The 16,960-nt window shown below is 49.6% G+C and overlaps 1 protein-coding gene across 1 annotated transcript in view; it reads right to left on the reverse strand.

Moving 5' to 3' along the window:
• Positions 1–1,885: 1,885 nt before the first annotated feature.
• The window catches only part of LOC142020077 (uncharacterized), a 30,414-nt gene continuing 15,339 nt past the window's right edge, over positions 1,886–16,960 (reverse strand). Inside the window, exons 4-5 of the mRNA XM_075007672.1 lie at positions 7,423–7,524; positions 1,886–4,267 (exon numbers count right to left, since the gene is read on the reverse strand). Coding sequence (XP_074863773.1) covers positions 3,747–4,267; positions 7,423–7,524 — 623 coding nt within the window. The 3' untranslated portion in view covers positions 1,886–3,746. The remainder of the gene's footprint in view (positions 4,268–7,422; positions 7,525–16,960) is intronic.

Raw genomic sequence — 16,960 nt, forward strand, 5'->3', positions numbered from 1 at the left:
TTCTCATCAGCACACCCCCACTCAAGGCGTTGCTTATAAAAGGAAGAAAAATGCAGCTAAATACGCAATCCCTCTCCAGGTCTTGGACAAGCTAAGAAAGTCCCCACTCCTGACAATGCCTCAGCAATGCCAAGGGTTGGACGCATTGTTTGCTTTTTTTTTTTTGATTTAAAAAAGGAACCAACATTTCTCTGTGTATTTCAACTAGGCCAGAGAGCTGCTGTGGGCTGGGCACGCTCCGTCTTTTATTTAGACTGAAGAGTGCAGCCTGGGTAAGTTGTTTGGAGTGAGGCTAGGACTGCAGGCAAACATTTGGGCAATTCCTCTGTGGCTTGCCGCCATCTCCTCCCCCGGCTCCCCCGCAAGGCCTTGTGCAAACAAGCTGTGAGAGGGGAGAGGAGAACTGTGATTTTCACGTGGGTAGCCTGCAAGGCACAGCACGACTATGAGGGGGGTACAAAGGAGATGCATAATACTTTAGAGATCTCGACCACTGGCAGAAATAGGTATGGATTTTCGAAGATCCCCATGCTTCATTACCTCACCTTCCCTGGTGTAAGACATGACAGGGCCTACAAATACATCACACTCCCTTATACATGCTATGAGCCTTATTTGATCAAATGGGATGCAGCATATGTAAGCAACAAAATTCATGGCACTGTGTAAGATCATCTGTATTAGCAGCCCCAAGGATTTGCAAATCCTGAATCAGACCATGAAAAATCCTGAAAATGGCTTCAAAACCAGGAGATTTAAAAAAGAAAAATTAAATGTTGGGGTTTGGGTCCCCATTACCTTCTGGTTTCTTGAGCCTGGTTGCTAAGTTCTTCTCCATAACCACCAGGGCTAGAAATGTCCTTTGATAAAATAAAACAGAGTCACACTTAATCACATGACTCCAGGAGCTGGGGCTTGACCGGCAAAAATTCTGGCAAAAGTTGGTAGCCCTGGGTTGTAGCTGATCACCAAGCACCTTTGTTGACTTATAAGTTGAGAGGCAAAACTGCCTACACCTGCAGGGAGCTCCTTGCAGCTGTTCCTATTACGGCAGTGCCCCCACTGCTGCATCTCATCAGCATTTTCCTCTTTTCCCTAGACTGCACTAGGTTCCTGTGATAGTACCATTGTACTGCTGGGGATGACGTGACGGGCAGACAATGCAGGCCTGTTATAGCAGACAGGAGACGTTACACGGGCCTGCCCTTGACCCTGTAAAATGTAGATGTAGATCCCAGGTGGAATGCTGAAACTTATACATTAAGATGAGAAATACACTTTAATTACTGCCAAGAGCTTGGAGTGTGTTTGATAGTTTATACCTGGTGTTATTCCTGGCTCTTCTCAGATTATAACTCAGGACTAACACCCATCTCACCACTGTCTGAACTGTGTTTCCTCAGACATGTCATCTTTTTGGAGGAAAAACAGGTCTCAATTTCACAATCAGCTGAAGGTATATTTCTGACAGTAAAAGTCTTCTAGCTGAAATAGCATCGGCAATGCTGAGTACCCAGGTCTCAACTCAGGCCAGGGTCACAGGCTAAATCACTCGATTCACCATCAACCTGTGGAACTCCTCGCCTGAGGATGTTGTGAAGGCCAAGACAGTAAAAGGGTTCAAAAAAGAACTACACAAATTCATGGACGATAGGTCTATCAGTGGTTATTAGTCAGGACTTCCGGAGATGGTGTCCCTGGCTGGGATGATACGGGGGAAGCACTTGATGGTTACCTGCTCTGTTCATTCTTCTGGGACACCTGCCATTGGCCACTGTCAGAAGACAGGATATTGGTGCTATATGGACCTTTGGTCTGACCCACGGTGACCATTCTTCTGTCCTCATACGCTAATAAAAATCAAACGAATGTTAAGAGAGAGCACAGAGTAATTCAGCAATTCACTCATGAGTGAGTTTAGTTCAAAGGAAATATTAAGGGTGTGACTTAACCGACCTATAACCTGTTGTTTGCTGTCCCATTGTATTACATCACATTACCCCTGTAACGAGTTAACCTTAGATGAAAAGTGGGGGCTAGTGTTAAAAGAAGAATGTAACTGACATGTAAACTTCACAAGCACTGAGGTTCTCAAAAGTCAGCCCCAGAGCTGGTCAGAACCTCTTTTGTTTTAGGCCTCAAATATTTCAACTTCTCAAAAAATTACAAACTAAAATACTTAGGTCCAAATCTGACATATTTCAGTTGAGATTGCTGACGGGAATTGTGGTCCAGGGGCTTCATGCGTCCCACCTCCTCTGTAGACTTTGTTGGACTACATCTCTAAGGCACACGATGTCTTCTTTACGGCTGAGAAGAAGTGGTATATTGTGGGATTCCTATAGCCTTGGTGCATTCTTGGACAAGTACTCTAGGAAGGAAACCGGGTCCATAGTAGAAAATGAAAACACGAGACAAACAAACGACTACCCAGGTGGAATTTCCAAATCAAAGAATTTCAGTGTTTAGCCTTTTCAGTTTTCAACCATTTAGTTCTTTTATCCAAAACATCTGCATAACTATTCCATGGCAAGCCGACGCTTTTCGCAAAAAATTTGTTTAGCCAACAACAGAGTTTGAAAATCATTTAGAGAGGGAAAATTTGTGAACAGCCTAGCTGAATCTAGGGGATTTAAACCCACAGTTCCCATTCTCTTCAGCAGGAACTGTGTGTCTAAATCCCCTGGGCATCTTTGAATTGTTCTGCCAAAGAGAGCTGGGAAGGGGCTGGGATGAGGTCTCCCCATTGGCTACACTACCCCAGGAGGTCTCATAAAGGCTGGAAAGTCCATACTGCTTGGGCATTGGGTCAGCCCTGCAGACACAACCCGAACCATCCCATTTCCTCCTTCTTGTCCCCACACCCCTTCAGGTACTGTTCTTTCAGGGTGGGTAAGCTCCTTTCATGCCCACTTCCCCACCCGGGGCTGGCTGGGGAACAATCATGATGTCATGGTGGCAGGCTCGTAACCTCTGCCTCTGAACCACCAATTCCTGGCACGAGCCATTGGCCAAGAACCCACTGCTCTTTGTTTTGAAGGCACATCCTGTCCTGGACTCCCCTTGAGTGACCTGGGTAAAGTCAGTGAAGCCAGACAGGGTGCAAATCAGCAGGTCCCACTCTCAGCAAATGCACGGTTTGAAGTAAGAAGCTCTCACGCGCCCCTCTTCAAAGAGGGCTCAAGCCTGCAAGACACTGAGCTGCTGGCTGCTCCTGGTTGCCAATGGAAGCCAAAGTCACCCAGCAGGAGGAAGGCTGGCCCATCATGGACAGGATGGAGGGCAGGGGTAAGCAACCAGGAAGAGTATATGGGCCACATGCGTGGCCCTCCTTCACCTCAGTGGGCTGCAGCCTTCACTTGAGCCTTCATCCTCCGTGGCCTTCATCCTGTGACCTCCCCTGTCTGCCCCATCCTGACGTGCTCCTCCCACTCCCAGCACTTTTGGTGTGGTGCAAATCACCTGGTGGGGCTCTGTCCCTACTCCTGCCCCTCCCTCTCAGAGTCGGAATGGCACGAGCAGCTGATTGTGACATTCCAGCTCTGGGAGGGTGGGGGAGGAGCGAGGAAACGCGTGAGAGGTGCCCGGGAAAGGGGCCGCTCTGGGGTCGGCGGGACGCGGGTGGAGCCCCCGTGGGCTATCTGCATCCATAGGCCAGAGATTACCCACCACTGAGGCAGGGGAATCTGTAGAATCCAATCAGTCCTGGGTGGTCCCAGGTGGGAAGGTTCAGCCCGTCTCTCCCCTCAGACCTGGTATTTTTTCAGCAGTTCGCTCTGCCACGGCCACTTTTTGTTGGGGAAGGAGATGGGGATCTTGATCTTTCTGAAATCCTCAATGCACTTCTCGAGCTCTGACTCCAGTGCCCTCTGCTCCTCGCTGGCAGGAGCTGCCTCCGGGCAGCTTTCCACGCCGTTCTCCTGGATGTTTGAATGGTCACTGTTCTGCCTCTGCCCCGTCTGCTTCGTCTCCTCCAAGAATCTGAGGGAGTTGGAGAAATCCAGGGTGTTGGGCCGAAGCGGACATTCCTCCGACAACTCCAGCCCAGTGGAGGAGGCTGTGGAAGCAGGGTCACCAGTCCCTGACTGGGGACCTTCCTCAGGGAGCTTGTCTGCAGGGGCCAGAGCCAGGTCAGGGTCACAACGGCTGTCCAAGCTGGAGGTCGAAAAGTCATAGCTGCTGTCCAGGCCGGCTGAGTCCTTGTGTATCTCCTCCAGGGTTGGGTTTGGCTCTTCTGTCACCACAGGGGCACTGTCCGCTGCTGACACTGGAGGAGAAAAATCAGAGCCCTACATTAGAGGCAGGTGGCAGGTTCAACATGATGGACCAAATGTGGTGCCCCCCGACATGCCCACAACCACACTGAGCTCACTCGAGGCTCCAGGATTCTCATTACCCTTCCTGACTTCAGCAGTTTCTCTCAGCGGCACACAGGAGGAGTCCGCCCAATGTGCCTGCAAGATCATAGAATTCTAGGGTGGGAAGAGACCTCAGGAGGTCATTGAGTCCAGCCTCCTGCCCAAAGCAGGACCAACCCTGGCTGTGCGCTCCTAGGAGCACAGATATGGAACCACTGCTGCCGGCCAAACACAACTGAATAAGAGCCCAAGCTTGAAATCCGGACTCACTGACAAAATCTCCTTGACCTCAATGGGGACAGGCATTCACCCACGATCTTTGCACTGACAGAAGATCCAGTTGGTAACTCAGACCCATTACAAGTGCTTGGCCGGTTTTGATTGTCTACCCTCCCTCGTCAAACTCCTCAAGATGGGACTTATTCAGCAGGGTGCTTAGAGCTGGGCTCAGCTCCTGCTTTGATTACACTTTGGGCCGTATTTGTGTTGAGCACAGCTCAGGGTAAAAGTTGGGCAAACCTGGCTGTGGATCTCTGGGTTGGGGTGAAAACTGTGTGGACCTCACTGCTTTCAAAGGACATGGGTCACTGACCACTGCTGTTATTAGGAGCTGGGTAAAACTTATTGTGTGTTGAGTTAAAACACCCGCAATGAACAGAACAGAGAGCATAAAATCCCATGTAAAGCAAAAGCTGTGCATGATCCCACCCAGGTGCTTGTGGCCGAGGATTGGTTTGGGTAGGTGTGTGCAGGGGAAGAAAGATCTCATAAGAAGAGAGACCAGGCAAGAACAGAGCGAGAGGGACGGAGGCAAGTTAATAAAGCCAAGCAGGAGCCTGTAAACAGCTTTCGGGTTGGGAGTTGGGGATCATATGGCCAGAGATTGTTCCTTTGTTCTCGGTTCCTTCTGCATTCCTTTGGGCACTTATGGTACATAAGCAAATCTGCATCAAAGAAAACCCCAGGCGCCAACTTCTACTTCCATCTGTAACAACCCCAGGGCTCCAAACTCGGACTAGCTGCTCGGGTCAAAAAGGGGTCACAGTATTCAGTATGGTGCGAGGAGCCAGGCTTGGTTCTTGCTTTGAAACGAGCCTTTTTGATTATGCTTTGGGCTGTGTTCATGAATCATTCAGCCAGCCTAGAGCTAAACTCTGGCCAAACCTGAGGGGCTGAGCCAAGGGAGGGCAACGAGGGCTAGACATTGCGCACAGCAGCTGGTTTCAAAGAATTTCAGGGCTTTCGGGTGAGTCGACTGTGAAACCGAGATGAATGGAAACCAGACGAACAAGCTGCACAGCTTCCCACATCTGGAGGTGCTGAGTTGGCCTGACACGGTCACAGTGCATCTGTATTTGTCCGCGTTAGCGGAAAACAAGCAGTGACTCTGTATTGGAAACCAGAGCTACGCTTCAATTTTTAGACCCAGGAGCAAACCTGCAAGAAGGGACTTTCATGGAGACTGATACAGAACCATTTAGCAAAATCAGCACTGTCCCCTTGTCCTGAGATACAGGAAAGCAGCATTTGCAGTGGTAGCAGAACTCAAGGGAATGAGTCCCTGCGTCCAGCAGTGTAGACTGATTACAAGGCCATCTCCCTAAATGCATGTAATGGCTGCAGCCTGCCAGTGATCATGCCCTGAGCCGCTCTCGGGTAGAAAAAAGCCCGGTGGGGCATCTCATTTTGCACGTGGAATCATCTTCATGACAGCCACGTAGTCAGTCCAGCTGCATGCTAGGGCATGCGTGAATGATCACCAATACGAGAAGCTGCTACCATGTGACCATCTCAACAGTTCCAATTTTTATAGGTAGCAACTTTGCCCTTAGAGCTAAGCTAAATCTCCCAGGCTGCTGCACACTGAATGCCTTCTTTCCTGTCCTATCGCAGACATGCAGAACAATCGTTCGTGGTCTTCTTTACCCATTCTCATCCTGTCCTCCGAAGTGCTTGCAATCCCTCCAGGCTTGGTGTCATCCCCAAATTTTACAAGCATATTATTCAATCCATTAATGAAATTATCATCAGGCTTGACCCCTGTGCGAGTCCACCAGATAGGTTCACCCAGCAATCCACTGACAACTAAACTTTGAGTATAGTTTCTTCAACCAGTTATATAACCATCTATAGTAATTTCATCTAGCCCAGAGGTTTTCAGCCCGAGGTTGGTAGACCCCTTTTAGCCTTCACAAGATGGCTAAGATTGCCAAAAAGGTCCGCACCGCTATTCAAAAGTTTTAGGGGTCCACAAAATGAAAAAAAAAAGTTGAAAACAATGGATCTAGTCCATAGTTCCCTAGTCTGGTTCTGCGTTACAGCTGAAGTGTAAACAACCGGGGGGTTTAAAACTTTCGGACAAAACCTGTACGTGTGTGTGTGAGAGCAAGAGAGTGAAAACTTGACCAGTTCTCAAAATGATATTTTTTTTTAAAAAGCTTTTGTAATCCCTTACCCCAAAGTGGATTTTTGATAAACACCAAAGATCTCAAAGCAATTTACAAAAAAATCACTATCAATAGCCCCATTGTGTGGAGGGGGAAACTGAGGCCCACCAGCCATGGCTTGTTCAAGATGACACAGTAGCATGGTGGCTGAAGCAGGACGAGACCCCAGAAGTCCTGAGTCCTAGTTCCATGCACTTCCCGCTGGGGGGTCTCAAACTGTTTCCTTCTGAGGACCCCCCAACAGCAGTTGCAACCCATCTGTGCCACAGCACCTGGTTTTCTGCATATCAAAGCCAGGGCTGGTGCGAGGGGGTAGAAAGCAAAGCAATTACTTGGGACCCCACGTTGCAGGGTTCCCAAATGGCACGTTGCTCAGATTTCAGCCTCAGCCGCTGCTGACAGGGCTCAGGGCCGCAGTCTTCAGCCCCGTGTGGTGGGGCTTCAGCTTTTCGCCCTGGGCTCTGGCAAGGCCTGGGCTCTGGCCTTGCTTGACTTACCCCCGATACGCGCTCACGCCCTCCCCTGGACTCCTGGCTGAGAACCACTGCACTAGGTCACACGCCCTGTGCATTTGGTGGGGCGGGTGAGATGCAAATAAAGGCACATCAGACACCAACCTTCAGACTTGCTGACCAAACCCTGGCCGGAGTCGCCTGCTCTGGCGCTGAGTTCCTCCTCTTCTCCAGGCCCATCGGCCGGTACGTCACTGGTGCCAGAACCTGGGGAGAAAACCCCCCAACCGACAGCCCGTTGGTGTCGGGACAGCAGACCGTGCGCTGAAAAGATGCAAGGGTGAGGAAAGGGCACAGCATCCTTCAGCCCAGCTAGATGTAGGGCAGCATGGTTTGGGGCCCCCACTGCCTCACTCCCAATGCACCGGGGTGAGCCTCTTTCCCTACGGGGCAACTGAGAAAACTGCTCAAATTGAAGCAAGTTCAAAGGCAATCTATGGGGCAGACCCCCAGCGAAAGCTCTGGGGCTCAGTGAGGGGATGGAGGGGCTTAGGGGTCCAGGCTGTGTGGCCGGGGATAGCCAGGGGCAGGTAGGGCGTAGCTAGGGGCTGTGCAGTAGGGGGTTTAAGCCCAGGGGTGGGACAGATGTCTGGGATCAGAGCTTCAGCCGTGCAGCTCTTGCTTCGGCCCCACAGGGGTGCTGGGGCGCAGGTGCTGGGTTTCAGCACTGGAGCCCAGTGGCCTCCTGCAAGAACATGTGCCCCCCCCGAGAACCCCGCTTTAGGTTTCGGGGAGGGGCACATCCCCCCCCACCCAGGGCTGCCCCTCCTCCTGCCTGACATTGCCCCTTCCCGCCTCTCCAGTGAAGCTTTCTACCAGGATTGCTCTGGCAACCTTAACAGAGAGGTTTTACCTCACACGAGTGGTGGCTGGTTAGATCCCACTAACTACCTTGAGCTGACGGACAACCACGGTCAGGCCCCTCGTGTCAATCCTGGCGACGAGAGGGGCTGCCCCAGAAGGGTGGTGTTGCCTGGGCAGCTCCTGGAACACGCAAATCTACCCTCCCACACTTGCCCAGACTGCAGAGGGGAAATTCAACCCAGGCATGAAAAACGGTGCTTGATTGTGCTGCTTCTGCCTGGCTGCCCACCCCACCCCCCCGGAGATGAGCAGACGTAATGAGCATCTCCTGCCCAGCTGAGGCTGGCTGTGCCAGCCATGTCTGTTTGTGAAATCTGCAGCAGAGTCAACACTGCAGCTGGATTAACTGCTATGCCAACCTGGCGGTGCCACCAGGGTTCCTGCACCAGGTTAACCAAACAGGGAGCCTGTAGCATTGGGCTAGCTTGGTAGAAACCAAAGACCTTCTTCAGCTACTCAAGAGCACCGTTGGCTTGATCAGCCTCAGCCTCTGTACAGATCTCTGCTTTGGGTAACTAGGGACTCGGTCCAGCTAGCAGAGGACACACACTGGCTGCTGGGCCAATGCACCTCAGCCCTAACCTGCGGCTCCCAGAGATCCCAGGGAGCTACACAGCTCTGCCAACGCAGCTCCCTCTGGACACACAGTCCCCTTGCGGATCCATCACCTGGCTCCTCCCCAGGAGCTCTGTCAATGCCAATGAGTTCTGGCCTGCAACAGCTCTTGCTAGTCCAGTCCTGGGACCCTCAGGGAGGGTCCACCCGCGGGTTTGGCTGCAGCTGGCCTGTGTCAGTCGAGTCAGGCTCACAGGCTATCAAACTGCAGTGCAGGCCCTCAGGCTAGGACTGAAGCTGGGCTCTGAGATCCTGCAAGAGGGGACGGTCAGATCCCAGGCTCCAGACATCCCTGCTGCAGTTGTAGAGCCCTGCAAGTGGCTCTAAGGCTCAGTGCAGGCTGGGTGGGTTTTGTGGGAATGTACACGTAGCCTCCCGTGGCGCATCTTACGCCACATTGGCTTGTGGCGCCTGGCCTGTGGATCTGGTGCTTCCAATACTTGGAATCCACGTCGGATGGTAAGTCTGGGCTTTCGCCTGCCGGACCTGGGTCTGACAGCTGGGCTAAAGCGCCCAGGCTGCATTACCCAGGCCCTCTGACTCAAGTCTGCAGCTCGAGCTGCAGCCACGCTCCAGAACAGCTGGACTTGGTTTAAGTCCCAGCAGGACTAAGTCCCCACCCCACCTCCTGAGCAGGGACCTGGAACCCAGGTCCTGAGTCTGGCTGACCTGAGTCAGACTTTGGCCAGAAGGAGGGTTGCGGCTCAAACCAGAGACAGAACCTGCATTTTCATGCAGTGTAGACGTACCCAGCAGAGCAGAGGCTGCTGTTCCTGGGATGTGGGGCAACAACACATAGGCATTTGTGATGTGCACAAAGACCAGCTTCACCCAAAATTGGTTTCACCTGTGACCCGAGACAGGCTCCAAACAGGCCAGCAGGGCTGAAACAGGAGCTCTCTGACTGCTCTGTGTTGCCTTTTTCCTAAGGCAGCTTTTGAGGATCAACTCCTACAGCTACTGCTGCACCAATGTGGCGGGTGGGGATGAGGGGCTTTGTCCCGGCCGTCATATCTAACCCCTCTATTTGTACTGAGTTCCAAGGGGTCATGACATTCTGTGTGTCATCCGAAAGAGCTCCCCAGACACCCAGTGCATGTTGATGCCTCGGTGAAGGATATCGCCTGCTGAGGGAGATCCACAAAGACCTACCGGGACAGGAAGGTGGAACCAGTGGCTGGAATACACCACGGGACTCTGGAGATTACGATTGTCTCCTCTTCTGCCACAGATCTCTAGCATGAGGTTGGTGAAGTCCCTGGATCTCTCTGTCTCTCAGTTCTCCAGATGTAAAATGGGGATAATGGTGCAGTACTTCCTGACCTCGCAGAGATGTTGTGAAGTTCAGCCAATTTGGTAAATACCGAAATGGACATGCACACCACTTCTCTCATATCAGTACCACCTACTGGGTGGCGTTCTACACCACCAAGCTGGATCCGGCTCAGCGTGCGGGATCCCAGAAACAGATTGCGTGCTTACAGGGAGTGAAATTCTCTAGACAACTTTGAATCCGGGGGAATAAAAAAAGATGTTAGTTGGAATTTGTCTCGGTGATTTTTTTTTCTCCCTGAATCCCTCACAGAACTTTTCCCGGACAAGAGAAAAATGTATGACCCAAACCGCCACTGGAGATCGTTAGGATGATATTCTCCCCTGAGCTTTATTGATTTAGAGGAACTGCTTGGTTCCATGAAATATGCATGGCTGCAGCCAAACTCTCAGCAGGTCCACCAATCATTGTAAATCAGAGCTCATTTGTCATGAGGTTCCACGGCAAGCACTGTGGTAATGCGCATCACCAGGCTAATCGCAGTCCAAGTTCATCCCAAGGGACTTTTTCATCCCTGTTCTACACCTCCTCCTCCTCCTTTCCACTCCTCTCCAAGGCTCCGAGTGCGGGTGGCAGGTACTGGTGCGGCGCTTGTAGTGTCTCTCTTCTAGTGGGGCAAGTTGTTTCAGTCATTGGCAGCTCTCTAGGCTAGGGGAGGGATTGATGCGTGGGTGCACTGGGAGCAGGAAGGGCTTAATGCTCCTTCTGCTCCACAGTAGCACAGTCCATAATCACTGCCACTCAAAGCCCCTGTGTTATCACCGGTGCACACGAACCACCTCTGCCGGCAAGGACAGTGCCTGTTCTGTTGGCAAAATATTTACCATTCTTGCAGTCAAGAACACTGTCTTAGTTCAATAGCTTTCTGTGCAAGTCAGAAGTCTCCTCCTATTTCAGATGATTTCTGCAGCTGGAGGCCTGTTCTTCCCACCATGATAACTCCCGTAGATGAAAAGGGTACCGACGTGCTCAGAACAAGTGGCAAATCCACTGTGAGGTTCTCTCGAGGATAACCGGTTTTTCTAATCATCATTCTCCAGCTTCCTTGATATCCCAAGATGCTAGGATCCCCCAGGCTGATCTGAACACTAGCAGACATCTTCAGGGAGTAGAAATGGTGACCACACAATCAGCTAAAGAAGATTTTTCTTTGGACGGACTGTAAGGGCTCATCAGACACGCTCAGCCAAGTGGAGGTAAACATCCAGCAGCAATGCCCAGGAGTTTGCCTGATGAAGAATTTTGCAATGTTGGTCAAGGGTGTGACAATGCAGCTGGGGCGATGAAGGAGAAGTTTGGTCAGTTGAATGAAACTGAACCACCACAGCAGACACAGGTCAAAACCGTTGTGAATGCCAGTCTTGAAGGATGCCACAGTGCCGTTCATCGCTGTGTCAGGAGCGGTGATGGAGTTCCGGCACTTCCGTGGCTGGTTCTGGATGTATCAGGAGTATGTTCCAGCAGTTCTTTTTCCAGGAGTCCAGTTCAAGCCTTACGTATGCACTGACACCAAAGAGCCCCTGTTGTAAATTTGTATAACTCCATAGAAGTCAGTGAGCCCTGCTGATTTACACCAGCAGAGGATCTGGCCCACTGTGTGTGTGTGTCTCTCTCTCTCCCAGCCTACAATACCTGACTGCAAAAGGCACAACTACACTGATAGCCCAGAGACGTCTCTGAGGCAGAAATCTTTGCTCAGCTCCCTTATGGAACATCAGGCAGGAGGTGCCAGGGTAGCCCATGACACACATTTTCCAGGAAGAGGTATCTGCCAACATGACATGGAATCATAGACCACTGGAACAGGAAGGGACCTTGAGAGGTCATCAGGCCCAGTCCCCTGGCCTCACAGCAGGACCACGCACCTTCTACATTATCAGCAAAGTCAGCTCAACTCCATAGCCACTTAGTCTGTTCCTGGGTTCAGAATCTAGAGCGTAGATTCTGCATAGTGCTGCTGAGGTAGGGGTTGGACACAGCTGAATGAGCCTCACCCCGTTGTGTGTGGATTCTCCTAGGTGGCACGGCCCTGGAAAAAACATATCCCTGGTGGAAACCCTCTCTATCTGACTACTCAGATGTTCTGGGCAGATGACAGGCAGAGGTCAACTCCCTGAAGAGCCTCTGACAGCCTTAGGCATGGTCGTAATGGCACCTAGCTCGTGGAGGGGACGGATGCCTTAGAAACGATCATTGCAATCTAATAATGTCAATAGCTTCACAGCTGTTGTTGCCCTTAAAGCATTGCCAGTTCTTCCTTCCATAAAGGTTACATCAATATTTGCATTATTTCCTATGCTCGCTGCAGGGAATGAGGAAGGCATGATGCAAATTCAGAGGAAATGCTGGTTAGCTCGCGGACGCTATTGACAGATTGTAAAGGTGATTATTGTAGGTCTTTCTGCCTTTATGTTCATCAGGAAACCTCTTTTGCTGCCATTAAAGGCAAAATCTAGCCCAGCTTGCCGACAGTCATTTATTTGTGTGTGTGTGAAATGACAGCCCAGCCCTGAATGTCGCCTCCCTGATCAGGAGCTGCAAGATTGCTGGGAAACAGATTTTGCAAATTCAGAGAGATGACATGGATATATACACATCTCATAGAACTGGAAGGGATCTTGAGAGGCCATTGAGTCCAGTCCCCAGCATTCACAGCAGGACCTATTGCTTACCTGTTCCAGAACCTTGAAAGGCCTCCTCAAGGATTGACCTAACAACCCTGGGTTTACAAGGCCAATGGGCTAATCACTGAGATATCCCACCCCGTCCCCATACTAAATATTGAACAGGAAATAATTTGCAACTGATTTTTGATTCACAGTGTCTCTGGAGTGCAGGATGCGACCCAATGAAGCATTTTGCCTGCAGGCGTGGGGGATGAATTCTGACTAACTGGGTTTCTGTTTCCTCGAGTTCCCCTCAAAGGAGCTGCGAAGAGCTGAGTGAATCCAGCAAAATGCTGTCTGCAAATATTAATTCAGATTTCTGGCTGGCTTGCACAGCCTCCGTGTTCATCCTCCCCTCCCTTTGGAAGTGTCGAACAAACCTGTTGCATTCACACAAAAGTTAGATGAGTGGCTGTTATTTCTTTGGGAGGTGACGGTTGTTGGTGAGGAGTCTGGATTTGTTTCTATTCTCCTTTCTAAAAGGTTTGCTCAGAGAGAGGAAACCCAACCATATCTCCATGCACCGCTTCACCTTAGCCTGCTCTGCGTAATGGCCAGTGCCATGGATCCTGGCCAATTGCTTTCTTGGTATACCTGAGCACAGCCAATCCATTGCATATGTGGAGTGCCGGCAGTGGCAACCCCCTATGTGTTCTGTGTCTCTGTGACAGACATAAATATATGGTGTGTATACAACAGATTTGCTGTCTAGGAGAATTCATTTGGCTATATTTTCTAAGTCATGTCCCAGGCGCCTACAGTGTAATGAGCATTCTTTTTTAGTGGGTCTATAAATCTAAATATATACATACGAGTGAAATAGAGAATGAGGAAGAGAGAGATTAATGCACGAAGAGTGTGTGTGTGAGAGCATGTGTGTGTCAAGTTACTAAAACCACCTGCTCAGAGGGGTAGCCGTGTTAGCCCAGAGTTTTGCAAACAACAAGCAGTCCTGGGGTACCACAGAGACTCACACATTTATTAGGTCATGGGTTTTTGTGGGGCTTACTGTTTGTTATTTGTAAAACCATTCTGTGCATATGGGAGTGTGTGTGTCGGGGGGGTGGGGGAGGCACAGACAGAGATGTCCTAACCCCTCGTGTCTGCCTACTCATGCACACCCGACCATTAAGGGATGAGTGTTGGCAGCCAGATATCATGTACACCATAATTTGTGCATGTGTGTGTGCATCCATAATTGTAAAGAACTGGGAATTCTTCAGTTGTTTCATCTATCTCTGTTTTATGTCTTGGTCCCCAAAAAGAAACAGGTAAGACATAAGTGAGACACCCCTGTCCCCCTTTCCAGTTTCTCCGTGTGTCTCTTGTATGTTCATATCTCCCCTCTCCTGGTGATATTTGTCTCGTGTCTCTCTTACATCCCCCTTGTAATTGGTCCAGAATCCTTCCATGAAATAAAACAATAGCGCCAAAATGCCACAGTGGCAGGCAGTCATCAGGATAGGATAATGCCTTACCGCAGGAGTGATGGACACAGGATTCCTGGCAAAATGACTACAGGTTTAGGTGAAAGTAGCTGTTTCTGTTTGTCTGGTATGAGATGTGTTCATGAGCGTGTGATGGAAAGAAGATCGAATGTCATCACGCTTAAAGGAAACTGAATAGAGACTGAATCACAGTAATAAAAAACAACTTGAGTCTCTATTAAAAGTTACACTGGAAGCTGCTAAGCATGTGCTACTTAATAGAAACACATGTTGGACTAGGGTAGATGATATCTAAATATCACCTCTTTCAACCGACGGGTTAAAAATCCATATGCTTTTCCAAAACTCTTTCCCTCTTTTATAATTAACACCTTAAGATTATTTTAAAAGATTCTAAAATAAAATCGCATTCACCTTTATCCATTTTTCTGCCTGCCTCTTCCTTCCTTCCTTCCGTCCTTCCCTTAGCTCCAGTACTGAAAATAAGACTGGTCAGCTCCAAATTCTATTATAACCAGTTTCAAGTCAATTTCACTTTCAAGTGCTCATATCCTAGTACAGTAGAACCCCGAGATACAGGCATTCAAATTGCAGGAATCTCAGGTTAACGCAATTTCAAGTGGCAGGGAGCTGGCGCCTGGCTCTGGGCTACCCACCACTGACAGGAGCGGGGAAACTGACCAGTGCAGCAGCTCTGATCAGGTTCCTGGCTCCTGCGAATGGCAGGCTGCTGGGAGCCTGGCACCAGCTCCCTGCAACTCACAGGAGTGGGGAAACTGACCAGGGCAGCAGCAAGTGTCCAGCCTTGCTGTGTTGGTCAGTTTTCTGGCTCCCCCGAAAAATGCAAAATTTGACTTATGTGGGGTTGCACAGGAACACAACCTCCATGTAAGCTGGAGTCTAGTGTACAATGCTGGAAAACAGAGAGTACAAACTACACAAGGCAACATTTACTTTTTAAGAAGATAAACTACTTACACTGGAACAGGCTAAAATACAAACATTTGGGTTGTGCTTATAGTTTTTAAACCATCGGGTTTTCCCAAAATCTGCTCTGTGCTTCAGATCTGACATTTTAAATTTTAAACAGACCCCTGCCTGCGATTTATACATAATAACTGTTTGGGCTTGTTCCAGTTTATCTGCAAATGTTGCAAGTTCTTTGATCCATTCTACCTTTTTACCCCACAGACTGTTTTACATCATCAACAGACATATTTAGGAGTTGTTCCAGAGCCATCGCATCACACATTCCTTCAAAGCTTGTAATACCTTTTCCTCTCACCCACCTATCCAGTGGATCTCCCATTTATATACATATATGTAGATATGCCTATCTCATAGAGCTGCAAGTGGCCTTAAGGGGTCATTGGGTCCAGTTCCCTGCACTCGCAGCAGGACCTGTCACCGTTTAAATGCAATCTTTTTGCTGCAGATCCCTAAATGGTCCCCTCATGGACTGAATTCACAACCCCGGTTTTAGCAGGCCAATGTGAAAACTATTGAGCGAGCCCTCCCCACATGTAAGTCACATAAACCATATTACTTAATCCAGTCCCTCTCTTAAGGCTTCTAAATTGCACTCTGTACATTTCAGGTGTAAACTGAAACTGGTTTAAACCCACTTCTTTAAATTTACCCTAACTGTAAGCATCACCAGTTGGCCTCTTATTGAATATGTCCAGAGTTCTCCCAATCAACTTTGTAACCCAGGTGGTCATCTTCTGGCCCTCAGGAATTGCATGGAGCCTATACAGTCCCTCACAGGGGAGGAAGTATTCAGTAATGTCCCCAGATTCGCTCTGTGGCAGACACAATTGGTCCCACATTTAGATTTATGAAGCTGGGGGTGGGGGCATGGTGCCGGGCGGGGGTGTGGGTTTGGTTCCACTTCTGTATTTTAGCCTGTTCACATGGTCTCATTTTTTTTCTCCTTCTCCCTTTTCTTTGACTTACAGCTCCACAGCTTATTGCTGCGGCTCTACGGCTCTCTTGCGGGCTGCTTTCTCCCTGGCATTTTCTGCTTCCAGGAATCCCCTATATCTTTTATCGTCCTTCTAATTTTCCACTGTCTGCAATCTGAACAACTCCATATTTGCAACCCTCTCCCTATTTTTACTCATCTTGCCGCTTTTCTGCCTCTACTTCCCTGACCTAAAATAAGCGAACAGAAAATATCAAACCTGGAACCACTTTGTCTGGTGTCTAGCCAGCACACTTCAAACCACAGTGTTTCAGGGCAATACACTGTTCACGTGATCCTGCTCAGCTACACCACTGCGATGGCTTATGCCCTTTGGGTGCTACGCAAGCGAGGCTCACAGCCCTCTCTCAAACAAGCACATAGGTAGGGGCACACCCCACTTCACAGCGATCCACGGTGGAAATATTTAGTTTTAGGGGCTTCCCCCAGCACTCTGGTGCCTGCTCCCTTTAAGGGGTACAAATGTAAAGGTTTTGTGAAATTCGCCCCCTCCCTCAATGCAACTTCTCTCCCCTCTGACACTATTTCCTGCCCCCTGTTAGAGATTACATACACTGGGTTATATTGCAACAAGATGTAAGTTTCTGAGCTTGATCCACTAAAGAAATTAGTTACAAGTACTTTCTCACCCTAACGTTATTTTGGGTCGATTTCTTCATAGACCTGATGTGTCCACAGTGCGCGTGACCCATAGCAGCATAGTTGAAATACAAATGCTGATTCAGTACCCCTA

The sequence above is a fragment of the Carettochelys insculpta genome, chromosome 13 (assembly GCF_033958435.1).
Source record: "Carettochelys insculpta isolate YL-2023 chromosome 13, ASM3395843v1, whole genome shotgun sequence".
Taxonomy (NCBI): domain Eukaryota; kingdom Metazoa; phylum Chordata; order Testudines; family Carettochelyidae; genus Carettochelys; species Carettochelys insculpta.